The sequence below is a fragment of the Gorilla gorilla genome, chromosome 17 (genome assembly GCF_029281585.2).
Source record: "Gorilla gorilla gorilla isolate KB3781 chromosome 17, NHGRI_mGorGor1-v2.1_pri, whole genome shotgun sequence".
Taxonomy (NCBI): Eukaryota; Metazoa; Chordata; class Mammalia; order Primates; family Hominidae; genus Gorilla; species Gorilla gorilla.
In genome coordinates this window covers 52,857,554-52,878,471 of record NC_073241.2, presented here as the reverse complement: position 1 = coordinate 52,878,471, position 20,918 = coordinate 52,857,554, and the positions used below count along the sequence as shown (strand labels likewise).

The window sequence follows — 20,918 nt, the reverse complement described above, 5'->3', positions numbered from 1 at the left end:
CCTAAAGTGAGAACTTCTGGTTAATAGTTTCTTGGGTCTTTTGTTGCTGATTGGCTGTCACAGGATCCTTAGGGTGTCACTTTGCCAGCTGGAAACCTCCATGGCTGGCAGCGCCTTCTGCCCAAGTGTTGCTCAGGCCCGTTGGGCTCATTCTGCCCACTTGGCCCAGCAGGTTGCACTTGGTTCATCTACCAGCCCAGATCCCACACCTGCCAAGGGCAAGCCAGGTGTGTGAGAAAGCATGGGGTCCAGCCACTGCACACAACCAGGCATGCCAGCTGTGGCGAGGCAGGCAGCTCCAGGCACTGGCACAGGTGCCAGCTCTGTGTGAGGGAGGCTGCGGCTGGACCAGGTGTGCCACAAGTGGCTTCTGCTGCAGGCACCAGGGAATGTAGTGGTGCCTGGGAGCTTGGAGATGCCAGGAACCACAGAGCCCCAAAGAGGATATCATAGCCCTGGCTCAGGGAGCCCCTAGGTCTGGGCTCCCCAAAGGGCTGTAGCTCCTCTCTCCTCATTGCCTGCAATGTGGCAAGCAGAAGGCATGTTTCAGCCCTGTTTGTGTTATAAACAGGGTCATTCACCAGGTCCTAAATTCTTGTCCCGCATCCAAGAAGAATGAGGTATGCAAACAACTGGAGGGTGAACAAAGTGGAGAGGAGCTTCATTGAGTGACAGAACACCTCCCAGGAGACCCAAAGTGGGTGGCTCTTTTCTGCAGGCAGGTCATCCTAACAAGTGTTCAGCTCTCAGTGGAGAGGAGACCCATAGTGGGTAGCGCCTTTCCGCAGGCAAGTCATCCTGATGATCTGAGGAGACCCAAAATGGATAGCTCCTCCCGCAGCTGGTAGTCCCGATATCTGGGTCCAGCTCTCAGCAGAGAGGAGAACCACAGTGTGTAGTTCCTTCCTGTAGCTGGTAGTCCTGACCTCTGTGTCCTGCTCTCAGTGGACAGGAGACCCACAATGGGTAGATCCTTCCAGCAGCTGGTAGTTGGGACATCTTTTTGAATCTGGCTGAGTCAGAGGTTTTTATGGGCTCAGAAAGGAGGGAGTGTGTGCTGATTGGTCCATGGGAAGCCATGGGTGGGAACGTGTCTGCCTCCCACCATCAACATGCCATCCACGGCACCCAGGCTGTTCCTGCCAAGGGGCGCCTACAGGCCCACACCTAGCTGCCCTCAGCCCCTCAGCCTCCCTCCTGTGCTTGTCAGCACCCAAAGTCCGGAGGGGGCCAAGGTTGGGGGGCAAGGCTGGCATGTCAGCATCACCTCAAACATACACACCTCAAGCATGCACTCCCCTAGCCAGGTCATGACAGACAGCACCCAGGCTCGGCTACAGCTTTGCTCCACACTGGAGCAGGTGCCGGGAGTGGGGAGAGGCCAGGGAGCAGGAGCAGGCACTTCCAAGCCTGTGGGGGTAATGGGGGCTTCCCAGGCCCAGAGAGCACAGGGATGCCCAGAACCGGAGCTGCAGCTGGGCATGGCTGCTCCCGCACAGCCAACCCAATAGGGAATGGGGCTCCCACCTGCTTCCAGCTCCCACTGGACCTGAGGAGCATGCAGCCCCAGCTGCACCTCCCCTGTGGCAGCCTGCATCTTCACAGCTGCTGCTCCAGACAGGCCACCGCTGCCATCAGTGAGAAGTTAGGCAAGCTACAGCTTGAGTAAGGGGCTTTTTATTTTCTAGACCACATTTAAAAACAGGCAAACAAGTGGGTGGATCCTGCCTGTCTCAGTGGGTCTTATTGTCCCCACTCCTATCCCACACATGCATGCACACACATACATATTCACAGAGACACCCAGGCCCTTAAGAACAAGTTTTAAGCATGATCACTAGCTTATAGGCCAGGCTGTCCTCAGCTTTTCACACGAGTGAGACCTACCATCTTAACAGCTTTGGGTAAACTATGGAAAAAGGGATTTCTTTTCACTGTGTCTGGTAAGGTGTGGTATTAGCTTTGTCCCAAGCTCCAAGCTCAGAAGTGAAGAGTACTCTATAGGAAAAATGTATGTTGCCCACAAGAATGGTTCATGATTTTGCTCATATTACACAGTGATATGGGTACCAATCTTTGAGTAGACTTGTAAAAGTAGATAGGAAGGGAGGATGCTAAAAACTGTGTCTCAGAATGTCATGATCAGTTTAAATTTTAGAATCAGGCTGTTTCTTGTTATTATGTCCCATTTTGAGAAATGTTTTGAGCTCATTTTGACTCTGGGCTTGCAATTGGAGAAGTTTGTGGGCGAATTACTTATTTTCCTTCTTGTACAAGTAGTCTTCCACTCTGGGGCACTAAAATTTGTAATTTGAATTCTTCCCTGTATTAATGAATGCCAGTGTTTACCAAACACTATACCAAATATCTTGAGTTTCCAAGGGCTGCTGTGACAAATTAACACAAACTAGGTGGCTTCGAACATCAGGAATTTATTCTCTCAGATCTGGAGGCCAGAAGTCCAAAATCAAGGTGTGGGCTGTGCCGCACTGCCCCTGGAGGCTCCTGGGGGAATTCTCTTCCTTGCCTCTTCCAGCCCCTGGTGGCTGTCAGCACTCTCTCCTCATCGCCACAGCTCTCCAGTCTCTGCCTATGTGGTCACATTGCCCTCTCTCTGGGTCAAATATCCCTCTGCCTCACTTCAAAAAAAAATTTATTGTTTTTTATTGTGGTAAAATACACATAATGTAGACTTTACCCTCTTAGCCATTTTTAAGTGGACAGTTCAGTCTTATTAAATGCATTCATAATGTGGTACAACCAACATCACCACCCATCTATAACCCTTTTCATTTTGTAAAACTACACAACTCTGTATCCATTAAATAATAACTTCCCATACTTCCCTTCCCCCAGCCCCTGGCAACCAGCATCATACTTTCTGGTTCTATAACTCTGACTACTTTAGATATCACAGCAGGCTGGGTGCAGTGGCTCATGCCTGTAATCCCAGCACTTTGGGAGGCCAAGGTGGGCAGCTCACTTGAGGCCAGGACTTTGAGACCAGCCTGGTCAACATAGTGAAACCCTGTTTCTACTAAAAATACAAAAAATAGCCAGATGTGGGGGTGCACGCCTGTAATCCCAGCTACTTGGGAGGCTGAGGCATGAGAATCACTTGAACCTGGGAGGCAGAGGTTGCAGTGAGCCGAGATGGCACCACTGCACTCCATCCAGCCTGGGTGACAGAGCAAGACTCTGTCTCAAAAAAAAAAAAAAAAAAAAAAAAAAAAGATCACAGTAGAATCATATATAGTTGTTGGCCTTTTATGACTAGCTTATTTCACTTAGCATAATGTTATCAAGGCTCATCCATGTTGTAGCATATGTCAGAATTTCCTTTCTTTTTAGCTAAATAATAGTCCATTGTATGGATACATCACATTTTGCTTGTCTGCTCATTCATAGATGGACACTTCAGTGGCTTCCACATTTTAGCTATTGTGAGTAGTGCCTCTGCCTCACTCTTAGAAGGACACTTGTCATTAGATTTAGGGCCCACCCAGATAACCCAGGATAAGCTCTTCTCAAAATCCTTAACTTAATCACGTCTTTTGCCATAGAAGGTAATATTCACAAGTTTTAGGATGGGGACAGATCTTTTGAGGAGCCACCATTCATCCCATTTCACTAAGAATAAAGTTTTCCTTTCCTTTTGTCACTTCTCTGACCAAAAAATAAGAATCTGTTCAAATTTAGCCCCTTCCTAGGCTAGAAGTTTTCTATGCAAGGATATTGTTTTGTTTTCTTTGCAGATGTTCAAATCAAATGTAAGATAACCAAATGTCTTTTAAAACTAGCCTCTCCCTCTCTCCCAGTCAGGTACAACTGCCCTATTCTTTGCCGCCCAGCAAGGCCATAATGATGTCGTGAGATTTCTCTTTGGATTTGGAGCATCCACTGAATTTAGGACCAAAGTGAGATAACCTTCTTGATTTTGTATTATGTTGAAGAATTTCAGCAGCCATGGGTATTGCTTTTCTCCTCATCTATGGTACGAATTTGTGTTTCCCTTTTTACAAGATTCTCAAACCTAAGTAAGTGGATTTCCTCAAGGTTACTTGTAGTGGTTCAGGGGTAGCTCTAAGGGTTCTATTCAAAACGTTACATTTTTACTCTGGGCTCACAATTGGAAAATTTTATGGGGAATTACTTCTATCCTTTCCTGAACTGATACCTTTCTACTGTAGAACACTAAATTTTGTAACCAGGAGGGATACAGTAGCAGTGGCTTTCTAACTTTCCCTGTTTCCATGTTCTTTTTCCCACTGAAGATTAATTCTGATACTATGATAGGAATTGTTGGAAGTATTAATCTGATCCTACTAGATTTGAGACATTTCTAAAGAGGGTGGTTTGGCAGACAGCTTACTTTCATGAGCTATCCTCACTGAAATACATAATACATAGCTACAGGTTACATAGTTGGGAAACTATATAGTGGTTCTTCCTTTAAAGAAGTAATTGGCCAGGCGCGGTGGCTCATGCCTGTAATCCCAACAATTTGGGAGGCCTAGGCAGGGGGATCACGAGGTTAGGAGTTCGAGACCGGCCTGATCAACATAGTGAAACCCTGTCTCTACTAAAAATACAAAAAAAAATTAGCCAGGCGTGATGGCACATGCCTGTAATCCCAGCTACTCAGGAGGCTGAGGTAGGAGAATCACTTGAACCCGGGAGGCAGAGGTTGCAGTGAGCCAAGATCACACCACTGCACTCCAGCCTGGGCGACAGAGTGAGACTCTGTCTCAGAAAAAAAAAAGAAGTAATTGATTTTCATTTGTGACATATAGATAAGAAAGCTGAGAATGTAGAAAGATTAATTTCATGTTGACAGTATGATTTTACATGATAATATTTTGTAGTAGCAGAATTTGAACTGCCGTAAGATTTTTGTAATTGTCAGCTCATTTCTAGCCTAATTATAATTTTTAAATTCCTGAAAATGTGCGCAAGTTGGAAACTTTTAGGTTTTCTTAGTTAATCCTTTTTGTGGACTATTTAGATATCAAGGGAGTTTCCAGTGGGATTTTTTTTCTGTTAAAATGGTGACTACTGGAGCTGGCCAAGGTGGCTCACACCTGTAATCCCAGCACTTTGGGAAGCTGAGGCAGGAGGATAGTTTGAGCTCAGGAGTTCAAGACCAGCCTGGGCAACAAAGCGAGACCTCATCTCTATTTAAAAAAAAAAAAAAAAGGATTCGCTGGGCATGGTGGCACATGCCTGTAGTCCCAGCTGTTTGGGAGGCTGAGGCGGGCAGATCACTTGAGCCCGAGAGGTCAAGGCGGCAATGAGCCGTGATCATGCCACTGCACTCCAGCCTGGGTCACAAAGGAAGACTCTGTCTCAAAAAAATAAATCAAATAATAAAATTCTAACCATTAAGTAGATGTGAATTTCATATAAGGTTTTGTCTTTTCTGAAACCTGCTATTGTACTATGTATATGCCTTCAAACTTACTGAGTATAACATACGGTAATACTATATATTTTTTTACATTATTATTTTATTTTCTATTATAAAAGTGATAACTAAAAATAGAAAGTAAAGTCCTATGAACCTAAATCTCAACTCTTTGAACGAAGGTCAAAATGATCATGAGTGACCATATGGCTGCTTCAGTCTTCTTGGTTAACGAGTGAATACTGGCTTAAAGCCTTTGTACATGAGCCAGTTTGTACTATCTCAGAAATCCATGGAACATGGAACTCAGGATGAGCAATTCCACAGGTTTCCATTAGGTCAGCTGCAGGTATCCAAGAGCTTTCCATGGGAAGAAGAGAGGGCTGAGAGGCTTTCAGTTTTAAATGATTCTGTCATCAAAACTTTGCTTCAACAATTGTTCTCACTGATACTAAATCTATATGCCCCAAAACTGTGTTTTATAAAATAAAAGAGGCTGGGCATGGTGGCCCACACCTAGCACTTTGGGAGGCTGAGGCAGGCAGATCGCTTGAGCCCAGGAGTTCAAGACCAGCCTGGGCAATATGGCGAAACCCCGTCTTTATCAAAAATACAAAAATTAGCCAGGCATGGTCGCATGTGCCTGTAGTCTCAGCTACTTGGAAGGCTGAGATGAGAGGATCGCTTGAGCCTGGGAGGTCAAGGCTGCAGTGAGTCATGATTGCGCCACTGCACTCCAGCCTGGGTGACAGAGTGAAACCCTGTCTCAAAAAAAATTTTTTTAATTAAATCAAAGAGGCCAGGTGGGATGGCTCACACCTGTAATTCCAGCACTTTGGGAGGCCAAGGTGAAAGGATTGCTTGAGACCAGGAGTTGGAGACCAGCCTGGGCAATGTAGCAAGACCCTATCTCTATAAAACATTTTTAAAAAAATTAGTCAGGTATTGTGATGCCAGCTACTCAGGAGGCTAGGGTGGGAGGATTGCTTGAGCCCAGGAGTTCCAGACCAGCTTGGGCCACATAGCAAGACCCCATCTATAAAAAAGTAAAAAATATTTTAAAAGCTGGCACAGTGACATACACCTGTAGTCCCAGCTACTCAAGAGGCTAGGGCGGGAAGATCGCTTGAGCCCAAAAGTTCAAGGCTGCAGTGAGCCATGATTGCACCACTGCAGCCAGCCTGGGCGACAGAGCAGGACCCTGACATACCTACATACATACACACAAAAATAACAGCAGTTCCTCCATAAGAATCATCATATTTTATCTTTTCTGTTACTTTATTAGGCAGGAAAATTTATTACTTTATTAGCTAGGAAAATTGACAGGATAAAGCTTAGAAATGATGCTTATTCCTGCTGTTACGCAATTTTGTGATGCCTCCTCACCACTACCGTCTACCACCAGCCTCAGCCTTCAGCCTCCCTCCTCTCCATTCCCCACGCTTCAAAGCCCATCTCAAGCACCCTCCCCCACCACAGAGCCTGCCTCTGGGGAAGCCCTACCCAGCCACACGCAGCCCCATAGGATGTTACCTGCCTACGAATTCGAGACCTCTTATAGCAGTGTTTCTCCACATGAGGCCCACCTGCCACCTGCCTACACAATCAACCCACATGACTGGTCAAAAGGCATATTTCTGGATCTCACCCCAGACCTACTGAAGGCAGGGCTGAGGGTGGGGATCTATGAGTAGGCATTTTGAATAAACACCTTAGGCCCAAATTTAGAAACTACAGTATCTTATATTTATGATTCATATTTTAGAACCAGATTATGTGTTTTTGAATTACTTATAATTAGCTCAGATGTCCAGTTTGGAGAGCCAAACAACTCAACAACGCTAGATGGGAAAAAAGAATGCCTTAGCTGTAGCACCTGAGGAAAACCATTAAGGATTTTAGTTGACCACAAACTCAGTGAGTCAGCAGTGTGATGTGGTTGGTAGAAAAGCTCTAATTTAGGCTGCAGAGATAAAAGTAGAGTAGATGGAACACAGGAATATCCCATTCCACATCAGAGCATGTGTGCTTTACAGTGCCCTGCTTAGTTGGTTTTTTTTTTTTTTTTTTTTTACTTTTTTTATTTGTTTGTTTTGACACAGTGTCTCGCTCTGTCACCCAGGCTGGGGTGCAGTGGTGTGATCTTGGCTCACTGCAGCCTCCACTTCCTGGGCTCAATCGATCCTCCGACCCCAGCCTCCCAAGTTGCTGGGACTACAGGCGCACACCACCACACCCTGGCTAATTTTTGTTGCTCAGGCTTCTGCTTAGTTTTTAGGGCCACACTTTTAAAGAGCCCTGGACAAATTGGCACATGTTAAAAGGAAAATACTAAGTAGGATAGTGAGAGACACACAGAATGTGCCATAGCTATCCGCTCTTTTAATGTCAGCAGATCTTGTCCCATGAGGGCAATGGCCCCAGAGGGTTACCCCATACAAACACCTTAATCTCAGTGGCCTGCCACTGGGTTATATCACAGGGAGAAGACGGCGTTTTCCCGGGAAGTCTCTGGCTAGAAGCCCTGGGAGGCTTTTCTGATGATTCCAAGAACTGACAAGGCTTTCTCTTCTGTGTTTCTCATATTGAGAAGCAAATAGATGATGCTGCATTTGGCATAGGAATTTTCTAAATTAATTCACAATAAATAACTTGGTCAAATAACTGTAATACATCTCTAGCAAGCTCCCCACATATACAACATAATCACGTCCTTAGGATGAACTCTGCCATAATTATAAAGAAAAAGTAAAAGGGATAAAAGAGGGAAAGTAGGCTGGACATGGTAGCTCACACCTGTAATCCCAGCACTTTGAGACGTCGAGGTGGGCAGATCACTTGAGGTCAGGAGTTCAAGACCAGCATGACCAACATAGTGAAACCCCATCTCTTCTAAAAATACAAAAATTAACTGGGCATGGTGGCGCGCGCCTGTAGTCCCAGATACTTGGGAGGCTGAGGCAAGAGAATCGCTTGAACCCAGGAGGCGGAGATTGCAGTGAGCCAAGATCGCACCACTGCACTCCAGCCTGGGTGACAGAGCAAGACTCCATCTCAAAAAAAAAAAAAAAAAAAAAACAGGGAAAGTGAGTTTGTTATTATCTTTGGGAAAACTCTCTTCCTAAATTCTATGTATGTGAGGAACATCTGCTGGTGAATTATGTGCCTGTGCCACCTCTAATTGTGTTTATACTTTGCATGTCCATAGGACGGGGGCACCGCCCTGTTGGCTGCCAGTCAGTACGGGCACATGCAGGTGGTGGAGACCTTGCTGAAGCACGGAGCGAACATCCATGACCAACTTTATGTGAGTGCATTTCAGGGGGACATTAGGACATTTCTCATCACACACAAAATTGCAGTCTAAATTCAGATGCCAGAAATGCCAACTTCAAAAATACTTTAATGGACAGTAGGACTTGGGTCTGAGTCAAGAGAAAAATATATAGCGGACCAGATGGGCTTTTTTTATATAGAAACCACGTATCTGGCCGGGCGCGGTGGTTCACGCCTCTAATCCCAGCACTTTGGGAGGCCGAGGTGGGTGGATCACAAGGTCAGGAGTTTGAGACCAGCCTGGCCAACATGGTGAAACCCCGGCTCTACTAAAAATACAAAACTTAGCCAGGGATGGTAGTGGGTGCCTGTAATCCCAGCTACTCAGGAGGCTGAGGCAGGAGAATCGCTTGAACCCAGGAGGTGAAGGTTGTGGTGAGCTGAGATCACACCATTGCACTCCAGCCTGGGTGACATAGTGAGACTCTGTCCCCCACCGACAAAAAATGAAACCATTTATCTTATTTACCCATCTTTGTTCTCCCTTTTAAATCTGTTTGTTGTGCAGATGAAACATTTCGTGTACCTATGCAATTAAGGCCTTCAAAAATCATGTGATACTTATTCGTACCATGACAAACTACAAAGCCCAGCATATGGACTTGCTGAAAACCAAAATATACAAAATTTTTCTAAATGCGCTCATTGGATATAAAAATATACTGTTGTAGTATTTGTGAGGAAGGGCACAAAGAGGAGAAATCTAAGGTATTTGGTAGAAAAGTGAGGTTGGATGGATGAAGACCTCTGTGAAATATACCCATGCCATTGACCTGTGAAAGGCATCCACTGCTAGTGCGGGTCTGTTTGCAGCTAACTGTCAATTAGTACATCGTCACCCAAGGGCCTTTCAACTGATTGTCACTATAATGCCATAGGATTTATGGCAAACATTACTCCAGTTTTGTAAGCGAAAATAGAATATAGGGAGATGAATAGACTTGACAGTCTCATGGTGAAGAGTGGAAAAATTCCTACTTCCAATTATCTAGGAACCGTATTTTAGGCTGTCCTACAGCTAGGCATTTAACCCTTATGCCTGGGGCACTATACTTTCATAGACATGTAATGAGCTCTGTAGGTGTGAACTTTTCCATTTGAACACCCTTTCCAGAGTTTACATGGTTAACCCTGACAAATCACAGGCCTCTTTGAAATTCATAGCAGCTAGCCTCACCCTCTGCACTTCAAAATCTGTAACACACTTTGAGCCTGCAACATTACCAGTAGAATGATTGAATTACTTGATAATGATCTAAAGAGGCGATTCTCAACTCTGGCTGCCCATTAGAATTATCTGGGAAGGTTTAAAAAAATACCATTTCGAGGCCCACTCCAGACCAACAAAACTGGAGTCTCTGAAGGCACAGCTTGGGCAACAGGTAGTTCTCACATGTAGCCTAATCTAAGAAGCACAGGTCTAAAGGTTAGATATGTCTTTGGCTATATACAGGTAGAGTATATCTGAGAGTGTGTAGTGCATATATATATATACACACACACACTCATTGACTAGGAAAAGCCAAAGTGTTTGGTGAAAAGAAAAGCCCCTTCCCATAGTGATTTCCTCTCTGTTTTAAGGTGACTCAAGAAATTTCATGCATTATAACTTCCATTTTATATTAAGACCTTTACCTTTATCCAAACAATCTAAATATTTTCTTAAAAACGATTGAAATATGGATGGGCGGGGCAGAACCAAAACTTGGAATGCACAGTGAAAAATTCAATGCATGGGTAGTTCATCTTGGAAAATTCCTGAGAGTTAAAAAAAAAATTTAAAAAAAAAAAAGAAAAAGAAAATTGCTGAGAGTTTTCAGCAGCTAGGGACATGGTAGACTTTCCGAAAATGTTATCCCCATATAAAACATCTGCTTGAAAATCTGTACAGGCTGATTAATTTCTTAATGATTGCCTGGAGGGCAGTTTGGCAGCTCCGCTGACGCCCACTGAAAATCCAGGACCCTCCACGTGACACACGTGGCTGGACTTGCAGGGAAACATGTCTTATATTTTTGCTTGAGGTTAGTGTTCCCAATGGGAGGTGTGGTAATTAGCTGGGTTTGCTAGGTGTTTTCCTCTAGGGTGTGCTCTGGTTTTCCACCGTGGTCTGAAAACAATGAAGCTCACCCTGCGCTGCGAATGTTATCAGGCTGAAGGGAGCATCCGGGGAGAATGCACGCTCTCAGCTGATCCACACGTCTGCCGAAAGCATCGAGTGACATGTGTCCAAGAAAACAGAAATGCCCAGAAGGCATAGATACTCAGTTAAGACGAAAACTAAAGAGCGCTGGAAAAGGGGCACTTGCTCTGGGCTTTATGCAGGAGTGCTTTTTTGTGTTTATAGGTGTTGTTGGTGTCTGCTGGGCTGGCAGAGAGCCACTTTGTGGAGATGGTTTCTAGGGCAGTTGTATTGAAAACATCTTTCAGGGTTCTTTTGTGTTTTGTTTTGTTTTGTCTTGTTTTGTTTTAGAGACAGGGTCATCTGGATGTGGTGGCTCATGCCTGTAATCCTAGTGCTTTGGGAGGCAGAGGCAGGAGGATCGCTTGAGCCCAAGAGTTCGAGACCAGCCTGGGCAACATAGCAAGACCCTGTCTCTACTATAAATTTTTTTAAAAAATTAACTGGATGTGGTGATGCACACCTGCAGTCCCAACAACTCAGGAGGCTGAGGTGGGAGGATCGCTTGAGCTGAGGAGGTTGACGCTGCATTGAGCTGTGGTCACACCACTACACTCCAGGTCTGAGTGACAGAGGGAGACCCTGTCTCAAAAAAAAAAAAAAAAGAAGAAGAAGAAGAGAGAGAGAGACAAGGTCTTGCTATGTTTCCAGGGCTGGTCTTGAACTCCTGGGCTCAAGCAATCCCCCTGCCTCAGCCTCTTGAGTAGTTGGGACCACAGGTGTATGCCATCGTACCCAGCTGCATATTGTATCTTAATTCTTGCAGAACCCTCATGTTGGGGGAACAAGGATAAGGAGACAAGAAAGAGAAAAGGGTAGGAAAGATCTAATTAAAAGGACACCTTTTGCTCTCAATTCTTTTTTTCTTTTTTCTTTTTTTTTTTTTTTTTTTTTTGAGACAGGGTCTCACTTCGTTCCCTAAGCTTGGAGTGCAATGGCCCAAACATGGCTCACTGTAACCTCAACTTCCCAGGCTCAAGTGATCCTCCTGCCTCAGTGCCCCCAAGTAGCTGGGACTATAAGCACATGCCACCTCGCCCAGCTAATTAAAAATAAAAAGAATTTTTAGAAATTTAAAAATATATTAAAAATAAATTTTTTAAAAATGAGGTTTGGGGGATTTGTATATCTAACATTTGGCTCTTCATTGACAAAAAGGTAGAAACCTACAAAGAGATGGAGATGGAAAATTATATTAAATGTGTATATTTTAAATCTAATTTATTTTATTTTATTTATTTTGAGACAGAGTCTCACTCTGTTGCCCAGGCTGGAATGCAGTGATGCATCCACCTCCTGGGTTCAAGAGATTCTTCTGCCTCAGCCTCCCGAGTACCTGGGATTACAGGTATGCGGCACCACACCTGGCTAATTTTTGTATTTTTATTTGTTTTTTGTTTTTTGATTTTTTGTTTTTTGAGGAGGAGTTTCGCTCTTTTGCCCAGGCTGGAATGAAGTGGTGCGATCTCAGCTCACTGCAACCTCTGCCTCCAGCTGCAAGCGATGCTCCTGCCTCAGCCTCCGGAGTAGCTGGGATTATAGGTGCCCGCCACCACGCCTGGCTAATTTTTTTGTATTTTTAGTAGAGATGGGGTATCGCCCTGTTGGCCAGGCTGGTCTCGAACTCCGGACGTCAGGTGATCCACCTGCCTCGGCCTCCCAAAGTGCTAGGATTACAGGCGTGAGCCGCCGTGCCCAGCCTAATTTTTGCGTTTTTAGCAGAGACGGGATTTCACCATGTTGGCCAGGCTGGTCTCCATCTCCTGGATTCACCTACCTAGGCCTCCCAAAGTGCTGTGATTACAGGCATGAGCCACTGCGCCTGCCCTAATTTCTTTTAAAATAAGTGTGAAAGATAATGTTTTTAATGCTTTTAATTTGTTCTCTCTCAGGATGGAGCCACTGCCCTCTTCCTAGCTGCCCAAGGTGGTTACTTGGATGTTATTCGATTACTGCTGGCTTCAGGAGCAAAAGTCAACCAGCCAAGGCAGGTAATGTCCACTGTTGACATTTGCCCGAGCACATGGCGCATGGGGCAGGGAGGGCTGGGTGTCCCCTGGCAGCACATACCTGAGATAACCAGTAAGCTCAAGGCATCCTTTAAACCCTCCTGCTTCTGTGATGAAAAGTTAATCTTTGATTAGGGTATCTCCTGTTCTATGCTCTGAGCTGACCTGAAAGCCTATGAAACCAAGCTGACATCACAGTTCAGTACTTTCAAAACTTAAGTATTTGATGTCTGAGGTCAAATACACACTCTGCCACCTCCTGTGCAAACAAATTATGGCTGCACTGATCTAATGAGTGCAGGCTGGCCTGGGACATAGGTAAACAGATGTGGGCCAGGTAGCCTGGCCCCTGCTGATAATGCTGCCTTACTACCTGCCCACCACTTCTTCCACCAAGCCAAAGAGGAGCCCATGCCGTTGGAATCATTAGGAGGTTCTGCACCTTCATCTCTCACAATTGTTATGCTGTTGAGACTTCATTTACCAACAGCAAGCTAACAGCTAGCAATTCAATTAACTGAAAGTAAAAGAACAGAAATGTAGGCTGGGAGTGGTGGCTCATGCCTATAATCCCAGCACTCTGGGAGGCCGAGGCAGGAGGATCACTTGAGGCCAGGAGTTTGAGGCCAGCCTGGCCAACATGGTGAAACCCCGTCTCTACTAAAAATACAAAAATTAGCCAGGCGTGGTGGCGCATGCCTGTAATCCCAGCTACTTGGGAGGCTGAGGCAGGAGAATGACTTGAACCTGGGAGGCAGAGGTTGCAATGAGCCGAGATCACGCCTCTGCACTCCAGTCTTGGCAATAGAACAAGACTCTGTCTCAAAAAAAGAGTAATGATTTTTAAAAAGAAGAAAAAAGAACAGAAATGCAAGATTATACAGGCAGCACTTTATAAACAGTGAAGAACCTTCCAAATGTACAGTATTATAATTAGCTTCTCTTGTGTAGGTATTATTTTTGCCCAGATTAACTTTTTTTTTTTTTTTTTTGAGACAGCGTCTTGCTCTGTCATCCAGGCTGGAGTGTGGTGGCATGATCTCGACCCATTGCAACCTTCGCCTTCTGGGTTCTTGTGCCTCAGCCTCCCAAATAGCTAGGATTACAGGTGCATGCCACCATGCCCAGCTAATTTTTGTATTTTTAGTAGAGATACATTTTGATAGAGAGCCATGTTGCCCAGGCTGGTCTCGAACTCCTGGCCTCAAGTGATCCACACACCTTGGGCTCCCAAAGTGCTGGGGTTACAGGTGTGAGCCACCATGCCTGGCGCCAGATTAATTTATTTTTAACAAAACATTTCAAATTAAGGAAACATTACTATAAAGGTAGTTTCCTAGGAAAAAGTCAAGCTGATTTCATACCCAGGCACATCTCCACTGTACTATGACCTGATACAGGAATGCCTCTCTGTGTTCACATAATGAATAGCTATGAGAACTTTAAGGTTGGTCTGAGCTCTTGGACACAGGTTTCTTTGGTCTTTAGAAGTCCAAGCACATAAGGAGCCTGAGAAAAAGAAAGAGCCTTTGGGCAGAGCGGTTTGAAGTCAGGAAAGCAAAGTGGTTTTGAGGTCAGGAATCCCAAGTTCTCGATCCATCTCTGCCAATAATTTGAGCTGTGTGGTTTTGAACAAGTGAATCAACCTCTCTGGGCCTGACTTTCATCACTGAAAATTAGGAGGCTGAGCAGGATGAGCCTGATGATCTCTTCAAATGCCCACATTTTGAATAATTGTTTTATTCAACATTCAATCAATATTTCTTGAGTACTTACCATGTGCCAGACATTGTAATCAATGTAATGTATCAATGTAAGGTTATATTTTTAGAATTGTAAAGTTATTCTTAGGTGGCACCAGGAATACTCTTGGGAAAGGAAGCGGTTTCAAAAAAAGTTTTAGTTTTGTCCTGCTAGAGTTGACTTTCGAGGATTGGAGTTTAATATTTTCGTATTGGTCCTTCTTATTTTGTTATTGTTGATTGATTCTGAATCAGATGATTCATTTTACTAAAATTAGTAAAAGGAATTGGTTATTTTTAGATTGCCTAAGTTTGATTTGGGGGCCATTATTGAAGATACCACTGTGAATTTAGAATGTGAGGTTATCAAGATTATCAAGTCTCTCTATTAGTACATCCTTCCAAAATAATTTCTGGCACTTTGAATTTTATTCTTTATATGCCTAAAGTACTGCTTGTAAAAAACCAAGTCGATATAAGAGATTATATTTCAAATGTTGCCTGAGCCATGCCCACTTAAACCTAAAATGAGTCATGCAGTGATGTTGAAGCCAAGAAGTTAAAGAGTAAACCAACATTGCAGCAGTAGCCACAACACACCATAGCTGTTTTTTCTTCCTCAAGAGTTAGGATAACCTGGTCAAAGTGGATGACCTAGTCTTTGAGTGCAGGGATCCACCCTCTGGTCAAGGAGCAAGTGCTACACCTTCTAAAGACTGCATCTAATGAAATTGTTTTGAATTATTTTGAGTTCAGCCCTAAAAGAATTGTTATTCAGGAAAAGGGTGTCTTATAAAATAAGAATTGCTTTGGGGAAAAAAGGCAATGGAATTTTTCCTTTTTACAGAGTACACTCACCCCATTGTGCCCTCAAATCATAATAATTTTTATTACCTACTGTGAGCTTATAATTAGAGGTTGTTATCTATCCAGGTCAGACTAGCTCAAGTTCCGTCTTCTCTGAAAGTGTAGACTCTGCATATTTATTATGTTCCAAGAAAACAGTGCCATGCCTGCACATGGCCTGCACATGGCCTACCTATATTCTATAGGTAGAGCATTTGGAAACCAATGTTTTATTCTGAAATCTCAGCTGACACATTGAGTCATTATTGGAAAATCCTTGAATTTACAAAATGAGGACAGGGATACCTGCCTGGTTTAATTTCCTAATACTTTTGGCTAAATCTGATTTGTAATTGTTGCACTGACATTCTATGAAGCCCTACCATTTTATTACGGTATCCTGTAACAGGATGTTGACAAAGTTACATTGAAATTACTCAGCTGACATTTGATATGAGCTTCAGGGAATCTGAACTGTAGTGGGATGACTTTTCTTTGTAACTCTATCACTGAGAACTAAATGAAGACCTTTTTAGTACTTTGGGATGAGGAATCATAATCCCAAAGCTAGTCATAGCCAGACAGTAGGAAGACTATGTTCTTGATTTGAAACTTCAAAAAATATTTTCCTTCCATATTGTCCTAAGCCAAAAGGTCAAGAGTCACAGAGATCACTGAAATATAGATTTCACTCTAACAATTCATTTTCATTTCTTTCCATGTGTCCTCACCAAGTTGAGTTGCTATGAGTCAGACTTTTTTAATCACTAGCTGAGGTGGCTATTTCTATTTTTCTATTAACCAAATGCCTCGACATATATTTTCCCAACTCCACTCACCCACTTTATTAAAACAATACTTTTATAGAATGAGAAGGTCTGATCCTGTTAACCCAGAGCTGAGGTTAGTCAGTTAACTCATCTCTATCTAGTCTTTTTCATGTGCTAAACAGTATTTCTTTGAAGCCTGGAGGAAAAGTCATCTAATAAAGTGCCTTCTCCTAACAGGAGCCTTGACTTGTACACAGAGTAGCTGGACCCAGAAATTAAATGTTCTCCCAGGTCGGAAGCTTAGAGGGGTGAACCCATCAATGGCAGTGGGAGAAGGAGCCAAAAGATTAGCGTAGAATCCTGGGGGTTTGGAAATGGGAGCAGACAGCCATAGGAAGTCCTTGCTGCTTGGCAAGGGCAGGGACTCTGTCTTGTTCCGTTTGCACATGGTACACACTCAGAAAAAGTGTGTCGACTGCCAGAAGATCCCCATGGCTGGTGCAGAGCAGGTCTGGAAGCCTGCAGCATTTAGTGATCAGTGCCTGAGAGTTAGAAGAAGGCTCCAGATATAGGGCCCAGACTTATAAACATAAGCCCCAGGAAGACTGTAAGAGGCAGCTAGGGAGCAGACCCAGATTTTTTGGGTGGAGAGCAGCTTGGAAATTATGGGGATATAGATATCTTAAAATGAAACAGAGGCCCCATTTTGCTTATTAACTGTGTGACCTTAGCAGGTTGCCTACTCTCCCTGAGTCTCAGTATTTTAGGACTACTGTGAGAATTAAATAAAATAATCCCTGCAAAACTCTTAATGCAGTAGCTGATACACACCCAGTGCAATGTTAGGTATTGCTGTTATTATCATTTCTATTCCAACCAGGCCTCACTGGAACAGAAAACCCATCAGAAATCAAGGCTGCACTTTCTCTAGTGAGTCGTGTGTTCTCTGTCATCTCAAAGTCTCTTCATATCTCTGTCCCTCCCCACTCCTTTCTTTTTTTACCGGTTTTGTCTGCTTACTTATCTTGTATGTGGTCCCCAGGTTTATGGATCAGACTGCCAACCTCTGGGGATAGCCATGTCATTGTCACAGCTCATCTTTGTGCACCAGGCCACAGTGACTCGCTGGCCTGCCTATCCTCAGTCCCATCACCCTTGACTGGGGAGGATAAAGTCAGACCATGGGCAATGCAGCATCTGGTAAAATCTCTTACAGACGCATTTGCTGGGTCAGGCACACGGTGCAAGGGACAATCATAAGAAATAGGCTCCAGGGCAGGGTAGGGTGGGTAAGAAAATTATCTCAATATGGAACTCCCTCTGCCATGGGCAAGGTTCCTCACAGCTCTTGGACTCCCAACTTCAAATAGAATTGGTCCCCAAGACTTTCTGACTGGCCTAACCCTGTAGGTAGAAGTAACCCAAGTGTGACGGCTGGAAATCGTAGAAGCAAAGAGCTAGTGACGCTTCAGATACTCATTCCCACAGAAGAGGATGGTTTTAGTTCTTTTTTCCAATACTCTCAGGAGCCTACATAAGACCATACAAGGTTAGTCTCTAATACAGGTTGTGTCATATACTCCATCTCATGCTGTGATCTGGCTGTAAAAATGATCTCGAATCAAATGAGGGAATAACAGAGTTGGAGGAAACTATAAAACTCACTCTATTTAGCCATCCATCGGTACTCGAATCCTTTCTATGATAATCAGCTACTGTTGAACACCTCTAGGCATGGGGAACTCACTCCTCTCTGATCAGTTTCTTTGGTCTTAGCCAACACTCATTAAACTTTTATACATTGACCCCAAGTCTCCATGCAGCTTTCACCCATCTGTCTTCCTTCTATCACTTGGTCTGAAAAATTGGTCTAAATCCTTTTCTACTTGATATACACACACATAGTAAAAGACAGCTATCGTAACCCTATGAATCTCATTCTTCTTCAAGCTAAATGTTCTATTACCTTTTTTTTTTTTTTTTTTTTGAGATGGAGTCTCACTCTATCGCCCAGGCTGGAGTGCAGAGGCATGATCTTGGCTCACTGCAACATCTGCCTCCCGGGCTCAAGTGATTCTCCTGCCTCAGAACCCTGAGTTGCTGGGACTACAGGCGTGCACCACCACACCCGGCTAACTTTTGTATTTTTAGTTGAGCCAGGGTTTTGCCATATTGGCCAGGCTAGTCTCAAACTCCATTCCTCAAGCGATTTGCCCCAGCTCGGCCTCCCAAAGTGCTGGGATTACAGGTGTGAACCACCATGCCTGGCCATTACCTTTTTAAAAAAAGTGCTGTCGAGGTTATAACTTCACAATGATTTCTTTGATTTAATATCAAAGTATTAAAAAATCAAAGTATATGGAAGTATTCAAAAACCTATTTGAATATTTTTAAATGTTTTTTCACATTTTGATGCATTCCAAAACTCTACAAAAAGGAGCTAAATTGACTTACTTTTCATCATTTTCAAAATTATTTTTATATCTTTAATTTTAAAAAATATATAAAACCGCCGGACGCGGTGGCTCACACCTGTAATCCCAGCACATTGGGAGGCCGAGGCGGGCAGATTACAAGATCAGGAGATCGAGACCATCCTGCCTAACACAGTGAAACCCCATCTCTACTAAAAATACAAAAAAATTAGCCAGGCGTGGTGGTGGGCACCTGTAGTCCCAGCTACTCGGGAGGCTGAGGCAGGAGAATGGCGTGAACCTGGGAGGCGGAGCTTGCAGTGAGCCAAGATTGTGCCACTGCACTCCAGCCTGGGCGACAGAGCGAGACTCCGTCTCAAAAAAAAAAAAAAAATGAAATCATTGTTCCTTTTTTATAGAGATGGGGGCCTCACTGTGTTGCTGAGGCTGATCTCGAACTCCTGGGCTCAAGCCATCCTCCCGCCTTGGCCCCCCAAAGTGCTGAGATTACAGGTGTGAGCCACTGCACCCCATCATTTTCATAATGAAAATGAAGGCTCTAACCATTATACCAGAAGGAAAAAATAAGAGAAAACAGAAATTAAGGTGTACAAAAGAGGAAAACCTCTCCTAATTCATAAACTAAATAATCAACTGATAGGTAATCTGATTTGACAATAATGCTCTAACTCACATGCAACTCCCTGGGTTCCAAAATCAGATTTGGAGATGTAATGACTAGTAATGAAATACACAGGCGGCCCCCAAATCTCATTTTTCCACTCATTCCTATCTGCTCACAGTCAGTTATCTCACAGGGTCGATGGAAGAATCAAATTAAAAAGCATATGGAAGTATTTTGTGAACAAAAGTACAAATTAAGGGGCGTAGTGTTTCTCATGATAAATGCTACTCAGATGCAATTAACATTTCCTAAGCATCTGTGAGCCAGTGCTCATGCTCACCACCTTTGTATATGTTTTCTCACTTATCTCTGCAAAGCTAATAATTTTTCCTAAGAGGACACTCACTCAGGCTGAGATGATTTGCCTAAGGTCTTACAGCCAGGAAGAACTGATTGCTTTTTCCACCTCCCATGACTATTCCAATTAAGATGATATATTTGATGAGTGTTATCATTGATGTTCTAAATTGATAATAATAATTTTTTGGCCAGGCACGGTGGCTCATGCCTGTAATCCCAGCACTGTGGGAGACCAAGGCGGGTGGATCACTTGAGGTCAGGAGTTTGAGAGCAGCCTGGCCAACATGGTGAAACCCCGTCTCTACTTAAAATACAAAAATTAGCCAGGTGTGGTGGTGCACGCCTGTACTCTCAGCCTCTCGGGAGGCTGAGGCAGGAGGACCTCTGGAATCTGGGTGGTGGAGGTTGCAGTGATCTGAGATGGCACCACTGCACTCCAGCCTGGGCAACAGAGCAAGACTCCATGATAGGTAGGTAGGTAGGTAGATAGATAGATAATTTTTCACAATATAGCACCTTTTAGCACTTTCCCACATATTAGTTTCAATTGTTAATACAAGTTTGCTAATAATGACCAAGCCATTGAAAAGCACATTGAATAGACAGTTGGCTGCCTCTCCCTGCCCGCCCTCTGGTGGAGAGAGTGACAAAGAACAAAACAGACCCAGAGCAGGCACGGAGGGAGAAGCACATTAGTATTGGCACCAGCTTGGACCCACACTCCCCTCCTGCCTCCCAGGGTCCCACCCGCACCCCTCTGGCTACAGCAGCTGGATTTCCCACCCTGCATGAAGGAGCCATGCCTGTCCAAGCCACTGTGACTGTAGCTGCTTTTCCTTCTCCTTCAAATGACCCTTCCCCTTTCTCACACCTAGCAAAATCCTGGTCCTTCTTCAAGACCTGGATCAGATAGCACTCTATCCAGGACACTGAGCCCTCATTCCCCATGCAGCAGCCCTCCCACCTGTTTGATTTTGTGCATTTTTGTCCATACTTTATGATGGCACTGCAGTCGTATGGAAACCTCCATGTCTCTTCTCCAGGACTTATTTTTAGCACTCTGCTTGAGACTTAGAAGGCTGGGCTCACACCTGTAATCTCAGCACTTTGGGAGGCTGAGGTGGGAGGATTGCTGGAGGCCAAGAGTTCAAGAACAACTTAGGCAACAAAGCAAGGCCCCATCTCTACAAAAAGAAAAAAAAATTAGCTGGGCATGGTGGTGCACAC

At 44.2% G+C, this 20,918-nt stretch overlaps 1 protein-coding gene across 5 annotated transcripts in view; it reads left to right on the top strand.

Annotated features, from left to right (window-relative positions):
- ANKRD29 (ankyrin repeat domain 29) overlaps nucleotides 1–20,918 on the top strand; it is a 64,221-nt gene that overhangs the window by 19,467 nt on the left and 23,836 nt on the right. For all 5 annotated transcript variants that reach the window (XR_002003522.4, XM_019014319.4, XM_019014320.4 and 2 more), the window contains exons 4-6: nucleotides 3,819–3,917; nucleotides 8,616–8,714; nucleotides 12,818–12,916. Coding sequence is in view for 4 of the 5 variants with exons in the window: in XM_019014319.4 (XP_018869864.3) it covers nucleotides 3,819–3,917; nucleotides 8,616–8,714; nucleotides 12,818–12,916 (297 nt within the window). In the remaining variant the exon portion in view is untranslated. The remainder of the gene's footprint in view (nucleotides 1–3,818; nucleotides 3,918–8,615; nucleotides 8,715–12,817; nucleotides 12,917–20,918) is intronic.